General features: G+C 54.4%; 2 protein-coding genes across 9 annotated transcripts in view; one reads left to right on the forward strand and one right to left on the reverse strand.

The window, feature by feature from the left end:
* SH3PXD2A (SH3 and PX domains 2A) overlaps nucleotides 1-14,978 on the forward strand; it is a 227,841-nt gene extending 212,863 nt beyond the window's left edge. For 4 of the 6 annotated variants that reach the window (XM_053922098.2, XM_053922096.2, XM_053922097.2 and 1 more), the window contains 3 exons: nucleotides 640-689; nucleotides 3,287-3,406; nucleotides 5,396-14,977. In XM_053922098.2, the coding sequence (XP_053778073.1) occupies nucleotides 640-689; nucleotides 3,287-3,406; nucleotides 5,396-7,357 (2,132 nt within the window). In that variant the 3' untranslated portion in view covers nucleotides 7,358-14,977. Of the gene's footprint in view, nucleotides 1-639; nucleotides 690-3,286; nucleotides 3,407-5,395 lie in introns of all 6 variants that reach the window. The other 2 variants (XM_045191383.3, XM_071221156.1) reach the window with 1 other exon arrangement.
* An 833-nt stretch (nucleotides 14,979-15,811) lies between these two features.
* Nucleotides 15,812-23,890, reverse strand: part of NEURL1 (neuralized E3 ubiquitin protein ligase 1) — a 77,267-nt gene continuing 69,188 nt past the window's right edge. For all 3 annotated transcript variants that reach the window (XM_024555565.4, XM_053923204.1, XM_053923203.1), the window contains exons 4-6: nucleotides 21,702-22,391; nucleotides 18,709-18,855; nucleotides 15,812-18,168 (exon numbers count right to left, since the gene is read on the reverse strand). In XM_024555565.4, coding sequence (XP_024411333.2) covers nucleotides 17,930-18,168; nucleotides 18,709-18,855; nucleotides 21,702-22,391 — 1,076 coding nt within the window. In that variant the 3' untranslated portion in view covers nucleotides 15,812-17,929. The remainder of the gene's footprint in view (nucleotides 18,169-18,708; nucleotides 18,856-21,701; nucleotides 22,392-23,890) is intronic.

Below are 23,890 nucleotides of genomic sequence, written 5' to 3' on the forward strand. Positions count from 1 at the left end.
GAAACTTCACAAACCACTTTTGACACATTCGATCCATGATAGCACCTTCTCCATACACTGCACAAATCTTTTTCTGTGTTTCAGTTGCATTTTTACCTTTCTGGAAATAATAAAGCATAATAGGCTGAAAATGTTGCCTAATTTCTTCCATCTTCAATGTTAAAATGGCTACACAAAAATTCACCAATTTTGATTTTTTTTTTTTAATGCATGCTGATATGGCAGCTGTCACAATACAATCTAACAAAATTGTTTCAAATGAAGTTAAAAACAGCTAAGCACTACCAGAACCATCTTACAGGAAAAAAACAAACGAACTTTTTGGCCAACCCAATACTTTGATAAAGCTGTATTCCCTTTCTGCTAAAAAATGCTTCCTCTGTGCCGGTCCATTTTGCAGTGCACGCCGCTGCGCTGCTGAGGGCCCACGGACTCCCCTGAGGCGCAGCCAAAGCAGGCAGCTTAGAACTCTGGGGTTTCCTACTGAGGAAGCCTAACCACAGTGCCCCTGTGACTGAGAGTGTGGGTCCTTCGTGAATGTGGGGCGGGGTCAGGAGGCAGTCACACTGAGGGAAGGCAGGGGCAGGCCGTGTTGCCCAGTGTCTGGCTGGCTTTTTCTAAGCCGTGTTTTTTTTCTAGGCTCCCCAAACCTGAGGACAAGGCCTCCACCTCGCCGAGAATCCAGCCTGGTATGTGTGCTGTATCTCTTCTCCCTGTTTTGTTCCTTTTCTGCGGGGTGCTCTGTAGCGGCTGTCTCGCTGCAGGGCCTGTTGGTCCCTTTGCAGCTGTGTGGGGCTGAGGGCAGAGAGGAAAGCTTGCAGATCCCAACCTTTTGGGGGTGGGGACCCGCTAGACAGTTTATAATTGAAAACGCTCTGTACTCCAAAGCTAAATAAATCCATCCCGGCCACTGCACTGGCAGACATAAACATTTAGACTGGCCGGCGAGAGTGTCCAGCCAGGGCATTGCCAGGGGCTTGAAATGCAGCTGTCCATGTGAGCCTGGACACCTTTCAGCTTTGCCTTCCTTGCTGGGAATGCCTGATGGAGGTGGTGGAGGCCAGAGGTGGGAGAGTGGAGGAAAGACCAGTGAGCACCCTCTAGGGGGCGGGGGGGTGGTGTCGATCACCAGGATGGGCTTGTGCTGGAGCTTACAGATGCTCAGTGCTGCTGGGGGCCTGGCTTCTGTGGGTGGGGCTTCCTGGTATCCAGACTGTCGGGGAGGCCGATGGGCACTCCGGGTACAGGGCTCTGGCCAGCAATGGTGCTGGTGGCGGGCCAAGAGCCCTAGAACAGAGGATGTTATCGAAGGCCGTGGGGTACAGTGGAAAGAAGGGGGCTTTGAGTCTGCCAGACATAGACTCATATTCCACTTCTGACACTTAGCAACAGCCACCCTCAGGGCAATGGTGTGCACGCCACAAGCCTCCGGGTCCTCATCTGTGGGATGGGGATGGTGCCAGGTGTCTGCTGGGGCTGCTGGGAGGATGAAATGAGACAATGTGTGCTGCAGGCCTACAGTCAGGTTTCCACTTCCTGTGTCCGCTGTCACTGTTGGAGGCACTACCTGTGACAACTGTACTTCTGAAGTCACACCTGGGCTAACAGCAAGGTTACTGCGATCGGTGACCTCCGCCCAGGGGAGGGCAGCAGTTCCTGGAGAAGCGGGACTTCGGCAGACAGGATTATTGAAGAGTCGACCCCTGGAAATGAGACCATGCCCGCCCTGGCCATCAGCCCCCGTGGGGTTTCTAGCTCCCTCTTCCCTTGTGCTGTGCACGGCAAAACGGCGACTTCTTTCCTGCCGTTTCTCTCAGCCCCAGCTAATTACTTTCAGGCAGACTTGATTTTGGCAAGAATGGGGTAATTCCTTCCACACTTACCAAATGCAGGGCTTGCTGAGGCAGAGCTGCTGTTTCCAGCGAGGCCCGGCTGAATCCCACTTGGCCTGGGGTCCGGGCTGGGCTGGGGCCTGGGCCACATCTGTTCACATGCACGGCCACAGGGCCAGGCACCAGGGCAGGGAAAGTTGACTGAATCATACCCAGTCCCTCAAAACCAGCTTCTTCCCAGCCTTTGCTTGCTCTGACCACAGGCAGCTGAGCTGTCACCGGCTGGATCAGGACTTGCCTCGAAGGGCGAGGAAGGTGCAGAGGACAGGGTGGTGTTTAGCTTTGGCTTCTCTCTTCCTGTGCCCCTGGCTGGGCCCAAGTTAGTATTTACATTATCTCAGTAATCCTCTTAATGACCCCGCTTTAATTCCGTTTTATAGATGAAGTAACTGAGGCTGAGAGAGGTCAAGGGCAAGGCCAGGCAGCTGGTGAATGGCTGAGCCGGGATTGAAGCTCACACATGCCCAGCTGCAAGGCAGAGGTCTTTCCAGGTCTTCTTGTTACAACACAGCCACTTCCCCCTCCCTCATCTCCCACTCACATATCTTCATTCAAAAAATGTTTTAACCCCTTTGTGTGATACCAGGACACACTGGGCGTAATGGGGAGGCACCAAGCAACTTGTGGCTGGCATAGAGAACGGGTGAGCTGGAATATCCGCTCCGTCAGGGCACAGGGGTCGTCCTTTGGGTCCACTCTGGGACGCCCAGTGCCTTAGACCATCGTCCGACACCCGGTAGACACAGAGCAAATGTTTGTAAAATAAATCAGTGAGGCTCACAAGTGACAGGCCGTGGCCAGATTCTGAATGTCCTCCAACGTTGTCTGGGTATTCATGTGCCAGCATCTGAAACAGGCTGCCCGCGTGCTCCACGGTCCGCGGAGCGGAGGGCCCTGGGCTTTGTTCAGTGCTTGTCCGACGATCGGCAGCATGGTGATGACCGGCCCAGGGCTCTCGTCACCCAGCCCCACGCTCCCTCGCACTTGCACCCCGCCCGGAGAGACGCCTGTGTCCCCCGGTTCTGCCCCTGCAGCCGGATGTCACCCCTGCAGCCTTCTGCCCTAGACTTAAGGAAGGGGCTGTTCTCCCCCACCAGGCAGTGTGCACAGACTTTGTTCCAATGCCTTCTCTGGTTCTTCGTTTTCATTTCGGTGCCTAGCTGTTGAGGCTTCAGAAAACTGGACCTCCAGAGTTGAAGGGGTGGGAATTGCTGTTACTGAGGGATCATTTTGAAGGCTCAGGCACAGCTCAAGTGAATCCTAGGTAGGAGAGTGACTCAGGTGATAGGTACGTCCTCAGGTCAGCTGCTGTCCAGCTGGTGTAACTGTCGGGTTTCCTGCCGTTACTGTTCTGATCAGGTGGGTTTCCCTCACTCAGTCCTTCTCTACTGCAGGGATTCCAGCTGCCGAAGCCACCAGAGCCCCCTTCTGTTGAGGTGGAGTACTACACCATTGCCGAATTCCAGTCGTGCATTTCTGACGGGATCAGCTTTCGGGGTGGACAGAAGGCAGAGGTGAGCCTTGGGCCAGGAGGCTGAGGGTTTTAACTCAGGCTGGTCCAAGACCTACTGCATTTCCCTTTTGTGTCTCGCTGGCCCTGTTCCTGAGAGGCAAGCAGGAGCGACACAGAAACAAGCCCACGAAGCTATTAAGTACCGCAGTCAGGGCTGGAGCCCAGGACTCGTGTTTCCGCCTAGTGCTCGCAGTGCTTCCCTCGCAGCACCCCTTCCCAAAGCAAATTACAGGAGCTAGTAATGGGCATGCCGTGAGACAAGGGGCCTCTGTGGTTGGGTGAGTTTGGAGGACTGGGTTCAACAAAATTCAACCAGCTTTGCTGTTTTAACTGCAGAACTTTGCAGAGCCCCTGATATGGAGATGTCACTGTGCATCTCTAAAAGGGGGCCAGATCAGGCAGCACAGCCCAGCCCCGGCTGGCCCCAGCACACTTTCTCTCCCAGGACCCCCTTGGGGGGCTGCACATTGGAAGTGCTGTTGCTGGGAGAACGTGGTCCAGGCTGCTGAAGTAAGATGCCGGGAGCCGGGTTCCGGCCACATCTGCACCACAGGCACCTCTGGGGTCTGCTGCAGCCACTTCCCCCCATAGGCTTTTGTTATTCTCCACAAACTGGGGCAGTGTGCCCTGGGGTGCCCCTCCTGGCCTGTCTGCTGACATTTATGAAACTGCTTTGTAGTCAGTGCTGGACGTGGCATTCCAGGGAACAGAGAAGGTCTGTGACTCTGTGGTTTCTATTGAGTGGCTTTGTGTAATAATGGCGTAAAATCTAATTAATTCATATAAAACTGTCAGGAGATTAACTGGGCAGGCTCTGCCTATCGAAGAGGTGATATCCCCACGGTGAATGTTTTAAATCACATGCCTGGAACTTAGAACTAAATTTCCCAGAGAAATCATTCTCTTGGTGGTGCTTACTTTTCTGGAAGGACCTACAAAGCCTGTAACGTCACAGAACTATCATACTTAGGATCTACCTAAGCTTGACGTTTAGGTATAGGGGTGGGCAAGGGTGAAGGATGGAATAGAGTACCAAAAGGACAAGAAAAATTTTTCTTTTTTTGGTGGCAATTGCAGAGATCTGGTTTTAGACTGAGCTTGCCTTTGGCAGTCTCTATCCTCTCTTCCTTGCCCCTCTTCCCCAGGGCCAATGTTTTCATGCTTCTCTTTCCTCTCCCCAGGACCTCTTCTCTGGGGTGTCCACCACACAAGACTACCTTCCCTGTGTGTTCTCCAGTCCAAATGAACCCCAGCACAACCAGTTACTTCACACCTGGCCTTTAGCCAGTCTCAAATAGCCATTAAGAGAGAAGTTCCTTGAACTACTTTATACTAACATGGAAATGACTGACAGCCCCTCATCCTTCCCACAGGAAAACCATTCAACCCAAGGAAATATTTTCAGTTAGTGGGATTCCACAGGCAGTGGGCACATAGGGCACGGCCGTGTAGGGAGGAGGCTCTGGCCTCAGTCAGGCCATGTCTCCCAATTAAACTCACCTGCATCTTCCCATTCTCTTCTGACCTGAGAAACTCTTTCCAGGGTCACCAGGGAAGGACTTCGTAATACTGGATGTGGGAGGAGGACAGGAGTAGTGGGATGGTGGAATGGCATTTTTTTTGTACATGTGGGTCCTTAGAAAGTCGGATTCTGTAGGGACTGGGAACAGTGTGTCTTCTAAGTGCAGCAGCTTAGGGGGAGAAGCAGTGGTCAAAGAGGAGGCCAGCTCGACTAGGGTGTTGACAGAGGCGTGGAGGGCCAGGGGTGAGGGACTTGAATAGTGGGAGCCCCCACCTAGGAGACGATAGAGAGCTGGGTTTGAATTCCAGCCTATCACCTACTATACTGGGTCCTGGGCCACTTACTCAGTTTGCTCATCTGTAAATGGAGATAATGTCTCCTAGAGCCAGAATATGAAGCTCGTAGCCTGGCACATCACAGGGTCCGAGTAATCCTCCCAACTCACTGGCCTGTCCGTCCCTTCCCCAGGTCATCGACAAGAACTCAGGTGGCTGGTGGTACGTGCAGATCGGTGAGAAAGAGGGCTGGGCCCCTGCATCCTACATCGACAAGCGCAAGAAGCCCAACCTGAGCCGCCGTACAAGCACACTGACCCGGCCCAAGGTACCCCCACCAGCGCCCCCCAGCAAGCCCAAGGAGGCTGAGGAGGGTCCAGCAGGCACTGGCGAGAGCCAGGACTCCCCACTGAAGCTCAAGTACGAGGAGCCTGAGTATGACATCCCTGCCTTTGGCTTTGACTCGGAGCCAGAGCTGAGTGAGGAGCCCGTGGAGGACAAAGGCTCGGGGGACAAGCGACCCACCCAGCCCCACAGGCCCTCTCCTGCCTCCTCACTGCAGCGGGCCCGCTTCAAGGTCGGCGGATCTTCAGAGGATGTGGCCCCAGAAGAGGAGACCATCTATGAGAACGAGGGCTTCCGGCCATGTGCAGAGGACACCCTGTCAGCCGGACGTTCCTCCCGGGACAGTGACTCCCCGGGAGGCTCCCCACTGTCCCTTGCCAGAAAAAACTCTCCCAAATCAGACTCCCCCAAGTCCTCCTCACTCCTAAAGCTCAAGGCAGAGAAGAACGCCCAGGCAGAGCTGGGGAAGAACCACTCCTCAGCCTCCTTCTCCTCATCCATCACCATCAACACCACCTGCTCCTCCTCCTCCTCCTCTTCCTCCTTGTCCAAGCACAGCAGCGACCTGAAGCCCCGTTCTGCCTCGGATGCAGGCATCCGCGGCACACCCAAGGTCGGGGTGAAGAAGGACGCAGACCTGAAGGCAGGACTGACCTGTGCTCGGGCCAAGCCATCGGTCCGGCCCAAGCCATTCTTGAACAGAGCGGAGTCCCAGAGTCAAGAGAAGATGGACATCAGCACTTTACGGCGCCAGCTGAGACCCACGGGCCAGCTCCGGGGAGGTCTCAAGGGCTCCAAGAGTGAGGATTCAGAGCTGCCCCCCCAGACGGCCTCCGAGGGTCCCAATGAGGGGTCTAGGAGAGGCTCAGCTGACATCATCACCCTCCCAGCTGCCACATCCCCAGGTCCCACCAAGAAAGGGCGGGAAGGGCAGACCACCTCCTACATGACACGTAGTGCCTACCAGAAGGTCCAGGACTCAGAGATCAGTTTTCCCGCAGGCGTGGAGGTGCAGGTGCTTGAGAAGTTGGAAAGTGGCTGGTGGTATGTGAGGTTTGGGGAGCTGGAGGGCTGGGCCCCTTCCCATTATTTGGTGCTGGGTGAGAATGAGCCACTGGACCCCACTGGCAAAGAGCCAGACACAGTAACTGCCAAGGGCAAGCAGGAGGGCAAGTCAGACAGCCTGGAGAAGATCGAGAAGCGGGTCCAAGCGCTAAACACCGTCAACCAGAGCAAGCGGGCCACGCCCCCCATCCCCTCCAAGCCCCCTGGGGGCTTCAGCAAGACTTCAGGCACTGGGGTGGTGAAAATGAGGAATGGTGTTCGGCAGGTGGCAGTGAGGCCCCAGTCGGTATTCGTGTCCCCACCGCCCAAGGACAACAACCTGTCCTGCGCCCTTCGGAGGAATGAGTCACTCACAGCCACGGATGGCCTCCGAGGCGTCCGCCGGAACTCCTCCTTCAGTACCGCCCGCTCAGCTGCCGCAGAGGCCAAGGGCCGTCTGCCTGAGCGGGCCGCCAGCCAGGGCTCAGACACACCTCTGCTGCCTACCCAGCGCAATGGCATCCCTGTGTCCCCTGTGCGCCCCAAGCCCATTGAGAAGTCCCAGTTCATCCACAACAATCTCAAAGACGTGTATGTCTCGATCGCGGACTATGAGGGGGACGAGGAGACGGCAGGCTTCCAGGAGGGTGTGTCCATGGAGGTCCTGGAGAGGAACCCCAACGGCTGGTGGTACTGCCAGATCCTGGATGGGGCGAGGCCCTTCAAAGGCTGGGTGCCCTCCAACTACCTGGAAAAAAAGAACTAATGGGGGGGGGGGGGCTTGGGTCCTTCCAGCCAGAGGGTGGATGAGGGGTTAAACGAAGACAATAGGGAAAGGGAAAATGGGAGGGGGGTGGGGGGAGGGCAACATTAAACCCTGCAGATGGTGTGACCTCAAGGATACTCCCCTCCGGCTGCCCCCCAGCTGGAAGGTAGGGTTCGGTGGCAGCCCACCTTCAGCAGGAGGCCTGGGACCAGAGGTGAGACGGCTGAGTCCCACGCGTGCACCGTTGTGACTTTGCTGGCGGGCTCGGTGCCCTTGGGGACCGGCCCTGTGGGAAACCCCAGCTGTGCCGTGGCTGCAGATCTGGGAAAGATGTGGTCAAAGGGGCCTCCCGTGCCCTGCCCCAGCCTAGCCCAGTTCCAGTTGCTGGCACCTCGCCACCAGAGGTGGCCCTCGCATCATCCTCACCTGTAATTGTGAATTGTGCCGGTTGCCCAGGGATTGCCACCACCTACCACAGGTGGTATGGCAGAAGACACCACTGGCTTTGGGGCTTGAACACGTGTCCTATGAGCTCAACCTGCCCCCGGCCAGGCTGCTGTCAGTGTCCGTTGAAGAAAAAGTAGTTCCCCAGGTGCCAGCAGGGACCACCTTTCTTAGCCGTCACTGACTGTGAGAAGAGAGCCCGCACTGCCTGGGGCACCCCTGGGGGACCGTGGCCTGATCCGCGGAGAGGATGGGCAGTTCCTTGGGTCTCCTTGCAGTCTGCACAGACTTTATTTTGGACATTTCTGGGTGCGCAGTTCTTGTGCATGTTTTGGGGGAGGTTTATTGATTTTAGGCTTTTATGTTGAGCCTTGGGTTTTGTTCTTATTTTAGGAGTTGTTTGGGGGCCTAGGGACGGTTGGCCTCACGGGACGGTAATGGACAGCCTTTCCTGCGGCACTCTCGCAGGGAGGCTGTTTGGTTGTGTTTGACGTGCTTCCCCGGAGTCATTTCATTTGGTTTCTGCTATGTGGACTGTTCCGGAGCTGGGCACTTGCTGGAGGCACTGGGGCCTGGAGAAGCCCCAGGTCCCAGACACCTGAAGCCCAACCACAGGAGGGAGGAGGGGCTTGTTCAGGAGAGAAGGTGGCTCTCAGGCCCCCAGCAGACCACTGTTCTGTGTACCTTGTCCCGCTTGGGCAGGACTGAAAGCCTTACGTGGAAACTATGGAGAAGCGGCCATCACCCCCTCTCCTGGTCTGAGGGGACCCCAGCTGGGCCCCTTGGGCCAGACTGAAGCAAACACCACCAGCCATCCCCCAGCCCACAAGCGATGCCGCAGGCACCCAAGAAGATGGAGGACTCCGGGCCAGGAGCTGACCTGGTCTTCCCAAGGGGCAGTGCCCCCGGAAAGATAGAAGTGAGAGAATCAAGTCCCTGTCAACTTTGGGTCTTGCAATTGTTGATGTTTCCCAGGGGACCCTCCAGAAGCCGAAGCAGCTTCCCAAGGACTCACCCTTTGCTGGGAGTGGATCTCCGCACGTGCCTTTGATTTCGGACAGATCAGGCCTCACAGCCACGATTCAGCTGCCAGAATCCTGGGCTAAGGGTTGGTGTCTCCTGCAGAGGAGGAAAGGCCCTCTCTCCACCCCTGCTTCCCACCCAGGAAGTACATGTTGCCTGAAGATGAGCATGGGGCCCAGCGTCTCGTGCCTTCAGTACCCCATCCGCCCCCTCCCGACCCCCGAGGCCATGCCCGGGACTTCCCCAGCCCTCCTCCATCCTACACTGATGCCTGGCAGCTACAGCGGACTGCTCGTATTCTTTGTTAAAGGGCCGTGGTGAGATTTTGTTTCCTTTTGTTTTGTTTGTGAGTTTGTTTAAAATCGAAATTAGTTATTTTCTTCTGCTGGACAGTATTAAATAGAGCAGGATGTTGAGTTAATCTGCTAGATTGCAGTACTAATAGTAGTGGTTTAGTGTCTTCATATTAATATTATTTGGACTTCTTTGAACAATAATGATAAAGAAGTGGTTCATTATTTTTTTAATTAATGCACTTTAATAAGGTAGAATGGAAAGAAACCCAGAGAGCAAAGTGCATTACTTAAAGATGCAGTATATACTTTTCTCATTTTTAAGCAGCACATATTTATTAAAAGAAAAAAAAGTAATTTATGATTATTTAAAATAAAATTTAAAAGTAGAGTGACTGTCGGGTTAAAGGACCTTCCACGGAGCTATCTTCCAGGGCGGGGGCCCAAGCGGCCTCACTCCTCAGATGTCTGCACTGAGCCAGTTCCATCAGCACCGCTACAGCCAGGCCAGGAAGGCATGCAGGGCACATCTGCCCAGCACAGCATCTCAGTCAGACTGGGTCACAGCGCTCCCCAGAGCCTGCCTTTCCCTGCCCTTCCTCACTGTCTGCACTGCCCTGTGGGGCTCTCTACCACCACCAGGGCCCACATTCCCCCAGCTCCACCCTCCCAGGACCTTCTCTCCTTGATCCCCAGCGCTCTGATGGTCATTAAAAGTGACCTCATAGGTCACACCGTCCCATTCCTTCCTCTTCCTATTGTTACTGCAGCCCGGCGACAGGAAACGACTTTCCCAAAATCACGTAGCTAAGTTGGATGGCAGACCCCCCACTGCATCAGTGCTTGCACTCCTACCCGCCCCCATTAGAGCTTATTGTGTGGTCATCGTGTTTACATTGTGGCACCCAGCCCTAAGGAAGGCTGGGAGTTGCTCAGGCACCCAGGAAACGTGGGGAATGCTGCCACCTGGTGGCAGCGTGTAGATTTGGGCAGCGAACAGGGATTGCCATGCCCCATCTTCACCCCTTGCCCCTCACCATCACCCCCTAGTACACAGCACAGCACAAACCCTGCAAACCGAAAGAGAATATTAATACTTGAAGCAAAAAGGGTGCATGCCAGTCCCTCTCCGACATGGCCAGGGGATGCCAGGCCTCGTGCCCCTGGACGCCTAGCCCTACCCAGGGCAAGAGGGCCTTTCCCTAGAGCTACTGAGCTGCTTTGTGATGTTGGAGGGTACTGCTGGTGGCAGGTGGAGGAGGGAGGGGCCTGTGGCTCTGACCCATCTGGAGGAAAACCAGATCAGACTCAAAAAGGAAAAAGAAAAATGAAATCTCAGCAGTGTCCAAACCTAGTTTTCCATTAGTTGCGATTGAAAATGTGAAATGACATTGTATGGCTGTATACTGCAACTTTAATCATAATGAGCCCTTCTGAGGTCATTATTGAGGTTTATATAATGCCCGAAGATGCATCATTGGTGCTTTTTCTTTCCGTTGAAAGACTTTTTCTTTTGTTACAAGGGGAAAACAATGTCTTCATCTCTCTCCCACTTTGTAACAGCGGGCCTGGCTGGGCTTCCTGGCCCCGCCATGCCGTTTCCACTAGGCCAAGGGACCATGGAGGTAGCGAGAGGGAGCTGGGAGGGGGCACCCTCAACAGCAGGTGTGCCATCTGCTCCTAGCTGTGGTCGGGCCCTGCCTTGCCAGCCCTTGGCCCCGTGCACCCCCAGCCTGGCCCCAACTGCCTCTCTTTGTTCCTCTTCGACCCTCCATCTTGACGAAGGCATTATATAGAATCATTTTAATCACTTTCAGATGTTAGAGCAGCATATTTTACTGGCATTTATCCATCGCTTTCCTCAGCAAGGCATGTTACTCTTATCATCTAAGGAAAAAAGACAAGGGAATTTTGGTCAAGCATTATTTTCATAATACTAGTATTTGCAGAATAGGCGTAGAACTATTTAAGTTAGACCTTGGTTTGGTAGTTTGTTTTTAAGGGGGGGAAAGATAAGGTAACCCCTACTTTTTTTGTATTTAACTAATATATTATTTCTTTAAGGTTACTCACTTCCCCTATTCCCTCCAAATACTTTGCATTCTCAATCGAAAATGAAAACAATCTGAGAGACAGGAAACGTGCAATATTATCAAGAGGGATGCCAGGGCTTGTGGGGAGAGGGGCGGGAGGTCTAGTGGCCCAGTCTGTCGGTAGAGGGAGGTGGGGCTGCTGGGAGAAGTCAGAGCCGTGGAACAGACAGGCGGCCTCATGGGTATTGATCTTTCTCCCCTCCTGCCCCGCTTCCCTGGCAAGGTGGCAGGGGTCCCCACCAGCAGGCAGCCCCTTTTTCTGTTGGGTGTCATCCACCCAGAAGAAAGGGATTCAGGGAAGTAGCCTGGGGCTCTCGACCTCCTGGGGCCCCAGCCCGCAGAGCAGAGCAAGGACATGCAGAAACTGTTCCTTGTTTTCATTTCCGTTTGTCAGCCAGCTGCTCAGAAAGACCTGTCCCGAAACTCACTCTCAGCAGCCCTCTCTCACCCCACCTCCCGATGTTTGGGCCATGATCCTTTGGATGTATGTTTGAGTCTTTCTAAAACTATGTAACCTCAAGTTCAGTTCATGGGCAGGAACCCTAGATGTAATCAAATCTTTCTGGGGAAGGCGGGTGCCTTCAGCCCTGTGAGCTATATCCCAGTGAGACACCAATTCCCACAGGCCTGCAGCTGGGCCTGATGCTAACTAAGCCCGGGCCACCCGTTCATCTCAATGACTTCAGCCGAGGAGCGAGCCCTGCCTCTGCTCAACACCCCAACAGTCTCCAGAGGGTCTCAGAGAAGCATCCGAGGGTCCTGCTCATGTCTCTGTGGATATAATTGTCCACAACAGGTACCAAAGTGGCCCCCTCCTAACTTGGCACAAGTAGAGAAAGCAGCAGGATGGGAAGTCTCTGGGTCCGAGCCCTTGGAGCTCTGCTCCTCCGCTACAGAGGACACCCTTGCTCACTTGTTCCTCCACCTCCAGTACTGTACACTTGCTGCTCCATTCCTTCTGTTTGGTGAATTTCTGTTCAAACATGGATCTGCGTGCCAAGTGGGACTGTGGCCCCACGCGTGGGTGTCTCTCCTTGGAGTGTATACATCTATGTACAACCTTTGAGACTCTTGACGCAGAGCTCTCTGGAAAGAGAATCATCCACATAGCTAAAGAATTAAGATTCCCTCACTTTTTTGAGGGCCGCGTGCTATTGAGAAATTGTGTGTTTGTGTGTGTGCGTGCACATGCGTGTGAGTGTTGAAAATTTCCCACTTGAACTAAATGAAATGGGGTTAGAGAAGTAGAACACCGGGCAAGCTCTCTCCATTGTACATGTCCTTGGCATTGGGCAGGCCCCCCAGGACTCACAGCTTCTGGCAGCAAGTGTGTGCTTCACACACACAATTCTGGCTGGAGAGTGCAATGTGTCTTTTTTATTTTTTATTTTTGTAATTATTTTATTAAGTATTTAGTTGGAAACTTCACACTGGCATTATCAGATCTAGCAGAAGCAGCCCAGGCCATCGTCCCAGCTCCCACGTAAAGGTGTGGAAGAGATGCCGCAGGGCGTGGGAGCGCCGAGCTGCATCAGTTGGGCCACCACCTGCAGGCGTGTTCGGTAGCAGTCGGGCTCCCACCCACAGCCGTGTGCGCTGTCACCGTGGGAAGCCCCTGTAACAGAGGAGCTGCTGGCGCTCAGTTCCTGTTTCTAAGGGTGGTCAGGCTGGTCGGGGTGAAACCCTGCTCGCGGTGAGCTCGGCAGCCGTGGGTGTAGGTCAGCACCTCAGTCTAGACTTCTAGCCCGTCTGACACCACGGGAACGGTGTGGAGGGATCCCCCCTGACCTGAGATTTTTGCCTAAATCATGATCCCTGTGTGGGGTAGCCTCTCTGATTCTCCTGTTCCCTGATCAGAGAAGGTTGGGGTCAGTGACCTATTGCCTCATTTCAGGAAACACAGTCCCACTGATAATAGCTTTCCTCCAGTTTTGTCCTGTGCACCTGGGCTCCCAGACGAGAAATTGGGCAGGTTGGCGCTTATAGACTGGGCAGAGGGCTCTACCTTCCAAAGCCTGATCCCAACCTGCCTGTAAGGTTGGGGACCCCCCACCCCCACCCCAATCCTATCTTTTTAATCTTAAGTTTGCACTTGACCTTGACAATCAACCCCCTCTCCCATCCCAGTCCTAGAACTTAGTGGCCTTAGAGAACAGGTCCCTGCGCTAAAGGTCCCTCCTTTGCCCCCAGTTCCATCCAGCTAACAGGGCTGGACTTGAGGAGGTGAGAGAGAGAGAGGAGTTGTTTTAAAGTGAAAGGATGGACCGAGCACGTTGGGAGTGAGCAAGAGGCACGTCAGCAAGATGAGTATGTGCACGTGTGGCACGTTCGGGGTGTCTGGGACTATCGTCCCTTCCCTGGGAAGGTGGCTTCCGGAAGAGGATGTTTTCTAGGCAGAGAGAGGAGTGTGAGAAGGCTGAGCGAGGGTTTGGAGTCTGGAGTTTTGTCTTTATTAAAGAAGGAAGCAGTTGATTCTGAATGTTCCAGGAAGAAGAGAGCAGGTAAGGAGGGAATTTAGTGATTCAACACCCAAGGGTCCAGCCAGAGCAGGTTGGGAAGGCCCCAGCATTTGGCCATAAAAGCCAGCCAGAGGAAACAGCTACTCTATTCGCTGTGCCACAAGCTGGGTCCCCAGCAGGTTCTTAATGAATGGCCACTGAATTACTTAGTGGAGAGGGGAGGTCACCAGCAACAAATTGTATTTGAGTTTGGAGGCCCTGGCTCCAGTGTATTCATCCATCTCCCAGGTTCCCAGCTAGTTTTACCCACCTTCCTTTGTCCAGTCCAGAGCTAGCCTCTCAAATTGCTTGAAGCGGAGACTAGTGACCAAACGGGCCATGAAGTCAGGACTCACCACCCCTGAACTGGAGCCTCGGGGTCCAGGACCCCAGGGTTATTCTCAAGTATCCCTGATGATACCTGTGGTTTTTCAGATTGCTGAGCCTGCCCCACTGGAGGGACTTAGAAGAGGGGGGTCCAATGTGCACTCATCCATGAGCACGCCCTTTGGTTTTTAGTGGCCTATGACCAAGGCACACTGCTCTTACGTGTTTATTTCAGAGAAAGAGAGGTAAACAGAGCCACCCTTCTGGAATCTGCATCTTGTCTAGTCACGGAGGTCTGCGGGAAGGTGGCATCCAAGCGGCGTGGGTGTGAGTGGCAGGCCCCTGAGGCGTGGGTTTGTGGACTGCATGGCTGCATGTGGACCGCTGGATGTCTCTGGGCTCCAGAACTTCGGGGGATTCCTCGTGGGGTCCACTTGACCCCTCCCGGCTCCTGCTGGGCTCTGTGGAGGTCAGGAGGAGGTGGTCCCTGTTCCCCCCTCAGCGGAGAAGCTGAAGGAAAGGACACTGAATTCAGTGCAGCCAACCTGGGTTTCCAGGGTCCATGGTGGTGCTAACCTCTTCCCATGTTTCAGTATCTTTAATCCTGGGTTTTGTTTTTAATTGTTCTGATCACAAAAAGGCGGTGTCCTTGGGGAAGGGACCCAGCCCCTTGACATGCCACTTTCCAGGTGTCCTTCATCACCTGGACGGGACTCTTTGGTCTGCAGAAATACTCCGTCTCGGCATGCTTCTAGACTGTAAGATTTGGGTTGTTTTGTTTTGTATTTTGTTTATGTTTACATGCATCTTCTTGTATTTCCCTGAAAATTAAATAAAGTTTTTGGCCTTTTTAACTGAACAGAATCACCTCTTAATTCTCCCTGATGCCAGAAACCCCCCCAGCTGAATGGCAAAATTATCACCAATGCAGCACGAACTACAAGATCTGGGCCCCTGGGGGCCCATGGCGGGGGGGGGGGGGGGGCAGGTAAGTTCCCATCATTGCTGGTGAGAATCCTGCTCCAGCTCCTCCCCCTTCACCACCTTCACCTTTGCGAAGCTTTCTGGGCTGTGGCACCAGGGATTTGAAAGAGATGCAGAGCTCGGGGTGGCGGGCAAAGACCCACATCCAGCTGGACTAGCTGGCCCCTCAGTTGGAGCCCCCAACCCTCCCCACTTTTTCTGGACTCTAGTACAGGGCTGGGCAGTCCTGATGTAGCCCAGGCAGATGCGGGGCAGCCAGCCAGATGTACTCATCTAGAAAGTTTCTCCAAAAATCTCTGGCCAGGGGCCCCTCTTTTCTGCCCAGCTGTGCCACCCATTTGGTGGTATAGGCCTCAGCATCCACCAGTGGGGGCTCGGGTGAGGGGTGGGGAGGCCCTGTCCCAGAGGGGCTCAGCACCATCCCTGCGGACCTAAGGTTGTCATCCTTCCACTAGCCCCTAGGTGGCGTTGCCGGCCAGGTTTGGGCCCAGCCCTGCAGGGATGGAGCAGAGCAGGCCTCAGGGACTCCCACTGCTAGTCCTCAACAGCCCAGGAACCAGAGGCTACAAAATGGCAGTGGCTTCTCGCTCTCAACTTATAAGGCTCACCTGGCATTCTGGCCCCTACTACCCAAGGGCCAGGTCATGCTCCAGACCCCCACTCCAGGGAGTGTACCCTGATCGTTAACTCCCCTCAACCCCCAGCCCTCCAGCACCAACTCCCCCCACCTCCCTACTCACACACACTGGCCCACACACACATTGGCCCTCTCCCACCCCCAGCCCACCACACTGCACAGCACAGCCCTCGGGCTGGTACAAATCACCTTTATTGACAATCACAGCGACCCAAGTTCACAAAGGAGGCAGCAGCTACCCCACACTAACAGACAATGGGACAATGACTTCCTCTCCCCCACCCTCAGGCCAGGCAGCCCCTGCACTTAAGACCTATCCTTGCCTCAGAAATGAGACCCTTGACTAAACGGGGCCATACCTCCCCCACCTCACCACCACAGAAGGAGTGGCCAGGGGTCAGAACCTGGGGAGACCACAGCAGAACTACCACTTCCCAAAGGCCCACTGCAAGGCAAGGACAAAGGCCCCTCCGGGCCCCCCACTGCTGTCCCACCACACCACACCGCAGCCCCCCATCGCAGCCCCTCACCAAAGAACTCCAAAGAGTCACACAATCTTCCCTGCTCCCCAAACCCTTTCACAGAGGTGGCAGCGAGGTGCAGAGGGCGTTCTGACCCAGCCAGGCGGCACAACTGGTCGGCAGGTCGGCAGGCCCAGAGCCCCACACTCTGCCAGCCACAGGGAGAAGCGGTTTTGGGCAGACGTAAACAGCATCTTGAGGGGGCAGAGGGCCGGGAGGCTGCGGGGAGACTAGGCCAAGACTTGAGAGCTGGCCCCAGCCCATGGCCTATCAGGACAGGGTAGGCAGGGCAGAGGTGACTGCAGCCTAAGAGCAGGTGGGGGCACTCCCTCACCCCAGAACCAGGAATAACCACCCAGGGGTGCTGGGACCCAGCCCCTGCCTCTCATCTTTCCTGGGGGTGGAGGGCCTAGGAACGGGCTCCCCATTTCAGCCTTCCCAGGTCCCAGGCCTCCGGATGTGGCAGAGCCAACTGAGAGCCTGTTGCCACCCGGGGAGGGGCACCCCGAGGCTCTGGATGAGCCACCCACCCCAGGGAGTCACGGAGACTCAATCTTCCTCGGTGTAAAATGGACACAACCTGTGAGGAGGCCTCCAGATTCAGCCCCTTTTTAAGGCGTTCTGACTCATGGTAAGCAGAGCTAACTGCGGACTTGCTGGCTGGAGTCTAGGAAACGCCGCCCGCTCTCACCAGGCATCCTGCACACCAGGGCAGCACTTCTAGGGGCCTGAGGGGTGGGGACGCACCTCCACCAAAAAAAACTCCATATAAATAAATTAATTAAAGAAAAAGGCTGGTCTTACTCCAGGAAACCCCCCTGCCCCCAACCCTGCGCCCTGGCCTCTCCTGGGGACGCTACAGCAGCTCAGCATCAGCCAGGCCCAGGGCAGCACTGAGATGCAGGAGGACCGGCCACTGGTCACCGAGAGCAGATGCAAACCTGTTCCTAGAGACCGTGACAGACGACAGACCCTGCTCTCCAGCCCACACCAGGGGCCAGACGATTGGGGCAGAAAGGCTACGGCCAGGACGTCTGCCAGGGCACAGGGCTGGGGACTTGGAACCCGGGGCCGCCTGCAGCCTGCACGCTGCCCACCCTGGGCAAGCAGGAGACAAGCAGGGTATGGGGGCTGCCGCCTGCTCCGGGGAAGGAGCCGATGGCCTTCTTTCCCCGGGATGACAGGGCCACGGGGCAGGGAAGAGAGAAAGAGGGTGGGGTAGGTCAGAGTGAGGCCGCAGCTCAGGGGCCACCTGCCAGGGCTGCTGCAGAGCAGGCTGGGCACCGCACAGGGGCGGCTGGCTGCGGGAGCGAATGGAGGCTGCTGTCAGGTCCATACTCCACTAGCCGAGCCCCATGCCCTGGCTCAGGGCCACATCTGCCCAGAGGAAGGGAAACACTTTCTAATTCTCACAAAGTTGCCACATGGGCTAGAGGGACCTCCTAGAAGTCGGGGGAAGGATTAGGACAGACTGAGACCCCAGTGTAGCCCCTCAGCATGAAGGGAACAGCTGGGCACAGAGAGAGGAAGGTAGACAAAGTGTGGACTCCTTCCCTACCCTTTGCCGGGCAGTCTGCTTCTGCCCCCACCACCCTGCATGATACCCCTTTTCTCCCCAAACCTTCAGGAGCCTCAGGTTTAATGGAGAAGGGAAAAGTTTCCAAAGTGAGGAAGAAGAGAAGGGGCCCTGTTGGTGTGCCCCTTGGCCAGAGTCTGAGGAGGTGGGCGTGCGGGGTGGGGCGCTGCATGGCGCTAGGAGCTTCGGTAGGTCTTGATGATGTCCTTGATGGGGCGGCGGCAGATGGGGCAGCAGGCGTGCAGAGCCTTCTTGAGGCGCAGACCGCAGGCATAGCAGACGCACATGTGGCCACATGTGTAGATGACCGTGTCCACTGCATGCTCGTAGCAAATGGTGCACTCGTCGCTCCACTGGCCTGTGCCTGGGGTCACTGGTGACTCAGGAAGGCTCACCGGTGAGTTGGGGGCTGTCCCTGGGTGTGAGAGGACCCCAGTCAAGGGGAGACTTGGTCCAGCCCAGCCCCATGTTCACACGGAAAGAGTCCCCTGGCCTCTTGTTCCCCCACCACTGATCAGAGCTGCCTGTCTACTCCAATGACCCAGCTTCCTGCACACAAGAGGGGAGGGATGCGCTCTGGGCAGCCCTGTGGCTGGCCCTCCACTGTCAGACCAGGGGCCAGGGTACCCATGCAGCAGTGACAGAGAAGGAGGACAGATGGAGGGAGAAAGAGGGCCCAAGATCTTTTAAGGCAGGTCCCACCTGAGCTGTCCTTTGGTGTTCCCCATCTGCTTAAAAAAAAAAAAAAAAAAAGTCCTTTGGAGAAAGGTACCCAGCTAGGGGACAGGATGGGATACTCTCCAGAAATCACCACCGAACAAGGGTTCACTGAGCCCATTCCTGCTCCTCCAGGGCCCCAGCCCTGGCACATAGGCTGCACACCTTCCTCAGCCAGGTTCTCGGGGCAGGGGGTCTGGCACAGACACAATCAACCAGGAGGGGCCGGCCCACTTACCTCCAGCAGAGCTCCCCAAGGGTCCTGAGCTGCAGGTGCTGAGCAAGGGGTCGGAGAGGCGGCTGCCCAGGGCACTGGGTGAGGTTGGCGTGGAGGCAGGGGAGCATGGAAGTGATGGAATGCCCCGCTCAGCAAGGATGGTGGAGCCTGCAGGAAGGGAAGGAGGGGGAGCTAGCAACTCAAAGGCCCACTGGGGGAAGAGCTCAGGTCTCTGCCCCTCCAGCAGACTCCCAGGAGAGAAAGTGGGTGCCGCAGTCTGACTGGGCTCGGGGCGGGATTCCACAGGCTGGCTCTGCATCCCGCCCCAGCTCTCCGTTCCCACCTACAAACTTGAGGGCCACGTGTCCTCTGGCATTGCCACACCAGCAGTCTCCAAACAAGCCCCCTGCCTGGAAGCCCACCTCTGCCCTTCCCCACGCATCCTTCACCTTCCAGGTTTCCCACAGCAGAGAACAAAGTCACCTTCCTCCCACCCAGAATGACCCTTCCACCTAGCCCCGCCCTCCTGTGCAGAGCCCTGTGCTCTCCGTCACTGGCCCCAGATATCGCCCTTCTCCTCTGCACTGGCCCCTTTCAAATGCCCTTCACCATCTCCCACACTTGTCTGTCCCACATTCCTTCCCTCCCGCCTTCCCTCACACCTCTCCCTCCTCTGCTCCTCACTTTCCTCATCCTTCCCTTGTCCCTCCAGCAAGCCCTCTCTGAGGGCCTACCAGGTACCATACGCTGTGTATACATAAAGCTGGGGACAAGACCCACAAAGCTCTTGCCCCCCAAAGCTAACGATCCAGGGAGCCTCTTGGGAGCTTACCTCAAATCCCCTCCCCTGGGAAGCCATGGCCCTCCCCTCCCCACCACATTATTCTCTTTAGCACTGGCCAGCCACCCACACCACATGCAAAGGGTTAAACAACCACAGATTCTGGGGTATTGTTTGTCCTTCGGCCAGGATTGAAGCTTTGTTTCGCCAGTTAAACCATGAGCTTCCTGAGAGCAGGGAATCGTACCCACCCGTAACTCTCCCATAGCCCCTAACATAATGCCCTGCATACCAGGAAGTACTCTATTATTAGTTATCTCTCCTAATCCATTTCATAGTCATTGTTTCTGGGAATATTCATTCAATATCCAGAGGGTTTCTCTTACTGGTGTTAATAGTTTTCAAGTTAATTATTATCTCCTGTAGAAATTCATACCTCCTATTTGCTTTTCTTACCTTATTGCACTGACCAGCATTTTCAGAACAGTACTGAAAGGCATCCCTTTCATAGTCCTGACTTTAATGAGCATATTTCTAGTGGTTCACCATTAACTAGGAAATTGGCTATAGTTTTGGAGTAAAAAAAATAAAAACAGCCTTCCATTCTTAGTTTACTTAGGCCTTCAACAAAGCAAAGCATTCCTCTATACGGTAAACAGTTACCCTTCACCCACTGTCCCTGATTTGTTTTTCTTTTGGAGTCAGTCAGGATCCCTGACACCAACTTGCTGGTTGAGACAGCCAATTCCCCAACAGCTCAAGAGCACTCTATTTAGTATCTATTGAATTCTGAATGATTATAACTCCACGCCCATCTTGGCCACTTACCCCTTGAGACATTTAAGTCCCACATTTTTTCTTTTTTTAAGCTTCTTCCTTGCTCTAGTCTACCTTGTTTTATCTGGCCCAGCACCTTGTTTCTACCGGGAGGCAGCACCAAGCTCTCGCTTAACTGTTAAGGAGTAGTTACATGTATACAGTCCTAAAATTACATTCGGCCCTTTGAAGGCAACTGCGAGGCTCATGTGGACCCCGGTGAAAATGAGTTTGACACCCCTGATCTACAGGATGAAAATCTCAAAGGTACACAAGAATCTGCACTTTAGTGGGTTCTCCAAGTGAGTCCAGTGAAACCAGTCCAGTCCACTGCAGGTGATTAGCAGACCGGCATTTGGGAAGCAAGGACGCCTGCTCACTCTGAGGTAAGATTCCAGAGCAGGGGTGTCCAACCCACAGCCCACGATGGCTCTGAATGTGGCCCAGCACAAAGTCGTAAATTCACTTAAAACATTATGAATTTTTTGTGTGATTTTTGTGTTGCAATGTGTTTAACGTGTGACCCAAGACAACTCTTCTCCCAGTGTGGCCCAGAGATGCCAAAAGGTTGGACACCCCACTCCCAGAGGGATGCTTTGTGAAAAAAAAAGGTTTCTGGTCAAACTGGGTTCAAATAACCACACGTAACCACCACCACTCCCTCCCTATAGATTCATAGTGCATATTAAAGACTCTGAGCAGTCCCGCTTTTTAAAAACTCAGTATCTGCCAAGCGTTTTTCACCCAAGAGCCCTTTTTCAACAGACAACTAACCCACAGAACACTCCGGGAAACATGGCTTACCTACCCCACATCCAAGTCTGTCCATTCACATGCAGGAAAGTAAGGCTCAGATTTCTGCAACCCCACTTCCTCCAAAGCCTTCTGCTCGGGGGTTCGCCACAGAGCCCCCAACCCAGGCACCACCCTACACAGTCACTTGGCTACTGACACACCAACCTCTTTTTCTTATTTGGACCCACAACCAACTTAAAGATGGAAGCCTTTATTACCATTTGGGAGAAATGGAAACTGAGCCCCCAAAAGTTAAACGTTGGTGGAAACACTATTTTCTCTTTTTAAGTGGCCACCGGAGTAAGTGTACCTGGACCATTTATAGTATTACGTATTTGGGGGAATGTGCGTTAATCAGATTCTGAAAGTAAAACTCAAACATCCAAGCTCCTCTCCCCTCCCCAGGGTGCATCTGGTGAGATATGAGAGCCATGGAGTCCCGCCCAGAACTCATTTCAGTGTATGTGGCTCCTTGGCAACTCCTCAAGATGGGCTGGCCCCTATGTTCCCCTACCGATTGGCCCCCTCTTCCAGGAAACCTCAATGCTGGGTGTGTTGAGGACGACAGCTGAGGCCAGCCTCGGGGTGCTGTGGAGGCTGGCACATGGCTGGGAGCACTCACCGAGGAGGCGGATCTGCGTGATGGCCCCATGCAGACCGAAGAGCATCCAGAGAGGCTGCGAGGCGTCCACGCACAGCTGCATGCCCGCAGCGACGCCGTTGTGGCTAAGGTGCAGCTCGCCGTCAGGGTTGACCACCAGGCCCAGGATGTCACCACTGTGCAGGGGCCCGGGCACGCGGCACACGGCCCAGAACTCCTTGCGGTCCACCAGGGCCTCTGGGCTGAAGGGCAGGTCGGCAGGCCTCAGCGTGCCAGGGTCACACGTGGTGACGCCAAAGGAGAGCGCGCCAGGTCGTGCACCGCTGGAGCGCGTGACCTTGACAAAGATGGTCTCGGCCACGTGCACGGGCCGGCTGGTGAAGACGAGCGCGCGCTCGTCTCGCCCGTGCTCCAGGCGCGCCACCGTCTGCTCATCCAGAATCCGGACGTGTGCGCCTGCGCGCAGAGCGTGGAAACGCAGGTCGCCGTCGAGCTGAGCTGGGAGAGCGCGGCTGTGCTGCGAGTTGAGCGAGTTCTGCGGGATGGGGCAGCCAGGGACCGGTGTGGCTTCGTCGCTTTCCCCGGCCGGCATGTTGAGGTCGCACAGACTCACGGACAGGCGGGCATCCTCGGCCTCGCGCCGCAGGGACGGCCTCTGCAGGGCGGTGAAGGAGCGCGGCCGCAGGCAGTCGGGCAGCACCAGCTCACTGTCTGTGACGGGGAGGGGAGAGACGGGGCACCATTAGGCGGGCCACGAAGGAGTCAGTCCCCATCGCCTGCGCCCATCCTCCGACTAGCCTTAGAAAACACTGGACTTTGAAAGGCATTGAAAATAATTAGGACGAAGGAGCAAATAGGCAACCAAAATTGTGCTGAACTGCTACTTGCTTAAGCAAAGGATTAAGGCTAGAAGGAAAGACACCGAAGTTGAAACCAAGGGTCTTTATGACTTTAAATTTAGCTTTGAACCCTAGCTCTGGAAATCACCTCTCTCTACTGGCCTCCATAGACCTAGCCTCTCCCCTCAACCCAGAGGCAGCAGAAGACAATATCCTGGGCCTGACTAATGGTCACTGTCTGGACTTCCCGAGCTAAAGATAGCATCCTGTCCGAAGGTCTGTTTCAGCTCCTGAGCCCTAAGGTGTAAACACCTCCTGGCTACTTTTTCATGAAACCAGACAGAGGGATGCCGACATCAAAGCTGTTGACCTCAAAGCTGTTGTCAAGACCTGAAGGAAGGATTTATTACCTTTACCTCAGTTTCGACCAATCAGCTTCCAGCACAACCTGGAGCACTCCCCGCCCCACCCCACTAACACACTCACACACACACCCTGACTTATGATTTTGCCCTATATAATCTGTAACTTAGACTCCACTGGGGAGCTGGGTCTTTAGAGGATTGCCTCTAAAGAGTGCCGATTCACTATTAAACTTTTTCTTTCTATACTACGAACTCCTGCTCATGCATTTCTTTTGGGCCACTGCGCAAAGAGGGACTCAAATACTGGGGTCCCGGTAACAAAGTTAGAAAACACAATGGCTTCTAAATGGTTCGCTTATAAAAGATATTTTTAAAATTTAACTCCTGTGGCCCTCTCTCTTTATCCTCAGCAACGGGAACGGCCTGAGCACTTCGCAGACCAGCAGGAAATAAAAGCAGTGCTGAATGCGCTGCTGACAGCCCTAGAACTCCTCTTTGCATAAATTGTGTCATCTTGTCCCCGCAGTTACCTTTGGAAGTTACTGTTGCCACATAAGGACACTGCAGCTGAGAGAGACTGAGCGAATTCCTCCAAGCGATCCTTTTTGAAAGTGACTTAATAGGAAATCAAAACTTGTCTCTTTTTAATCATACAAGCCATACAGACTGTATTTTGTAGAAAAGACAGTTCAGCAAAAAGGAAAAATAATTGCCTGTCAACCCGCCATCCAGAGAAAAGTACTATGAATATTTGGATGCATAACCTTGCCGTCTTTTTTTTTTTTCAATATAAATTTTTGCATACACTTTTAATGCAAAAATTGAACCATGCTATATAAACACCTGTAGTTTTTAACCTCGTATGGGTATCAACTCCCTTTGAAAATGTGCTAACTCTGACCTATCCCCTCCATAGAAAAATGCACATTCTCCCTAAATGTGGATAATTTTAGAGCATCCGTGAATCACATAAAGCCACCCATGGGCATAGACTCCAGACTAAGAA

The sequence above is a fragment of the Desmodus rotundus genome, chromosome 4 (genome assembly GCF_022682495.2).
Source record: "Desmodus rotundus isolate HL8 chromosome 4, HLdesRot8A.1, whole genome shotgun sequence".
NCBI classification, from domain to species: Eukaryota; Metazoa; Chordata; class Mammalia; order Chiroptera; family Phyllostomidae; genus Desmodus; species Desmodus rotundus.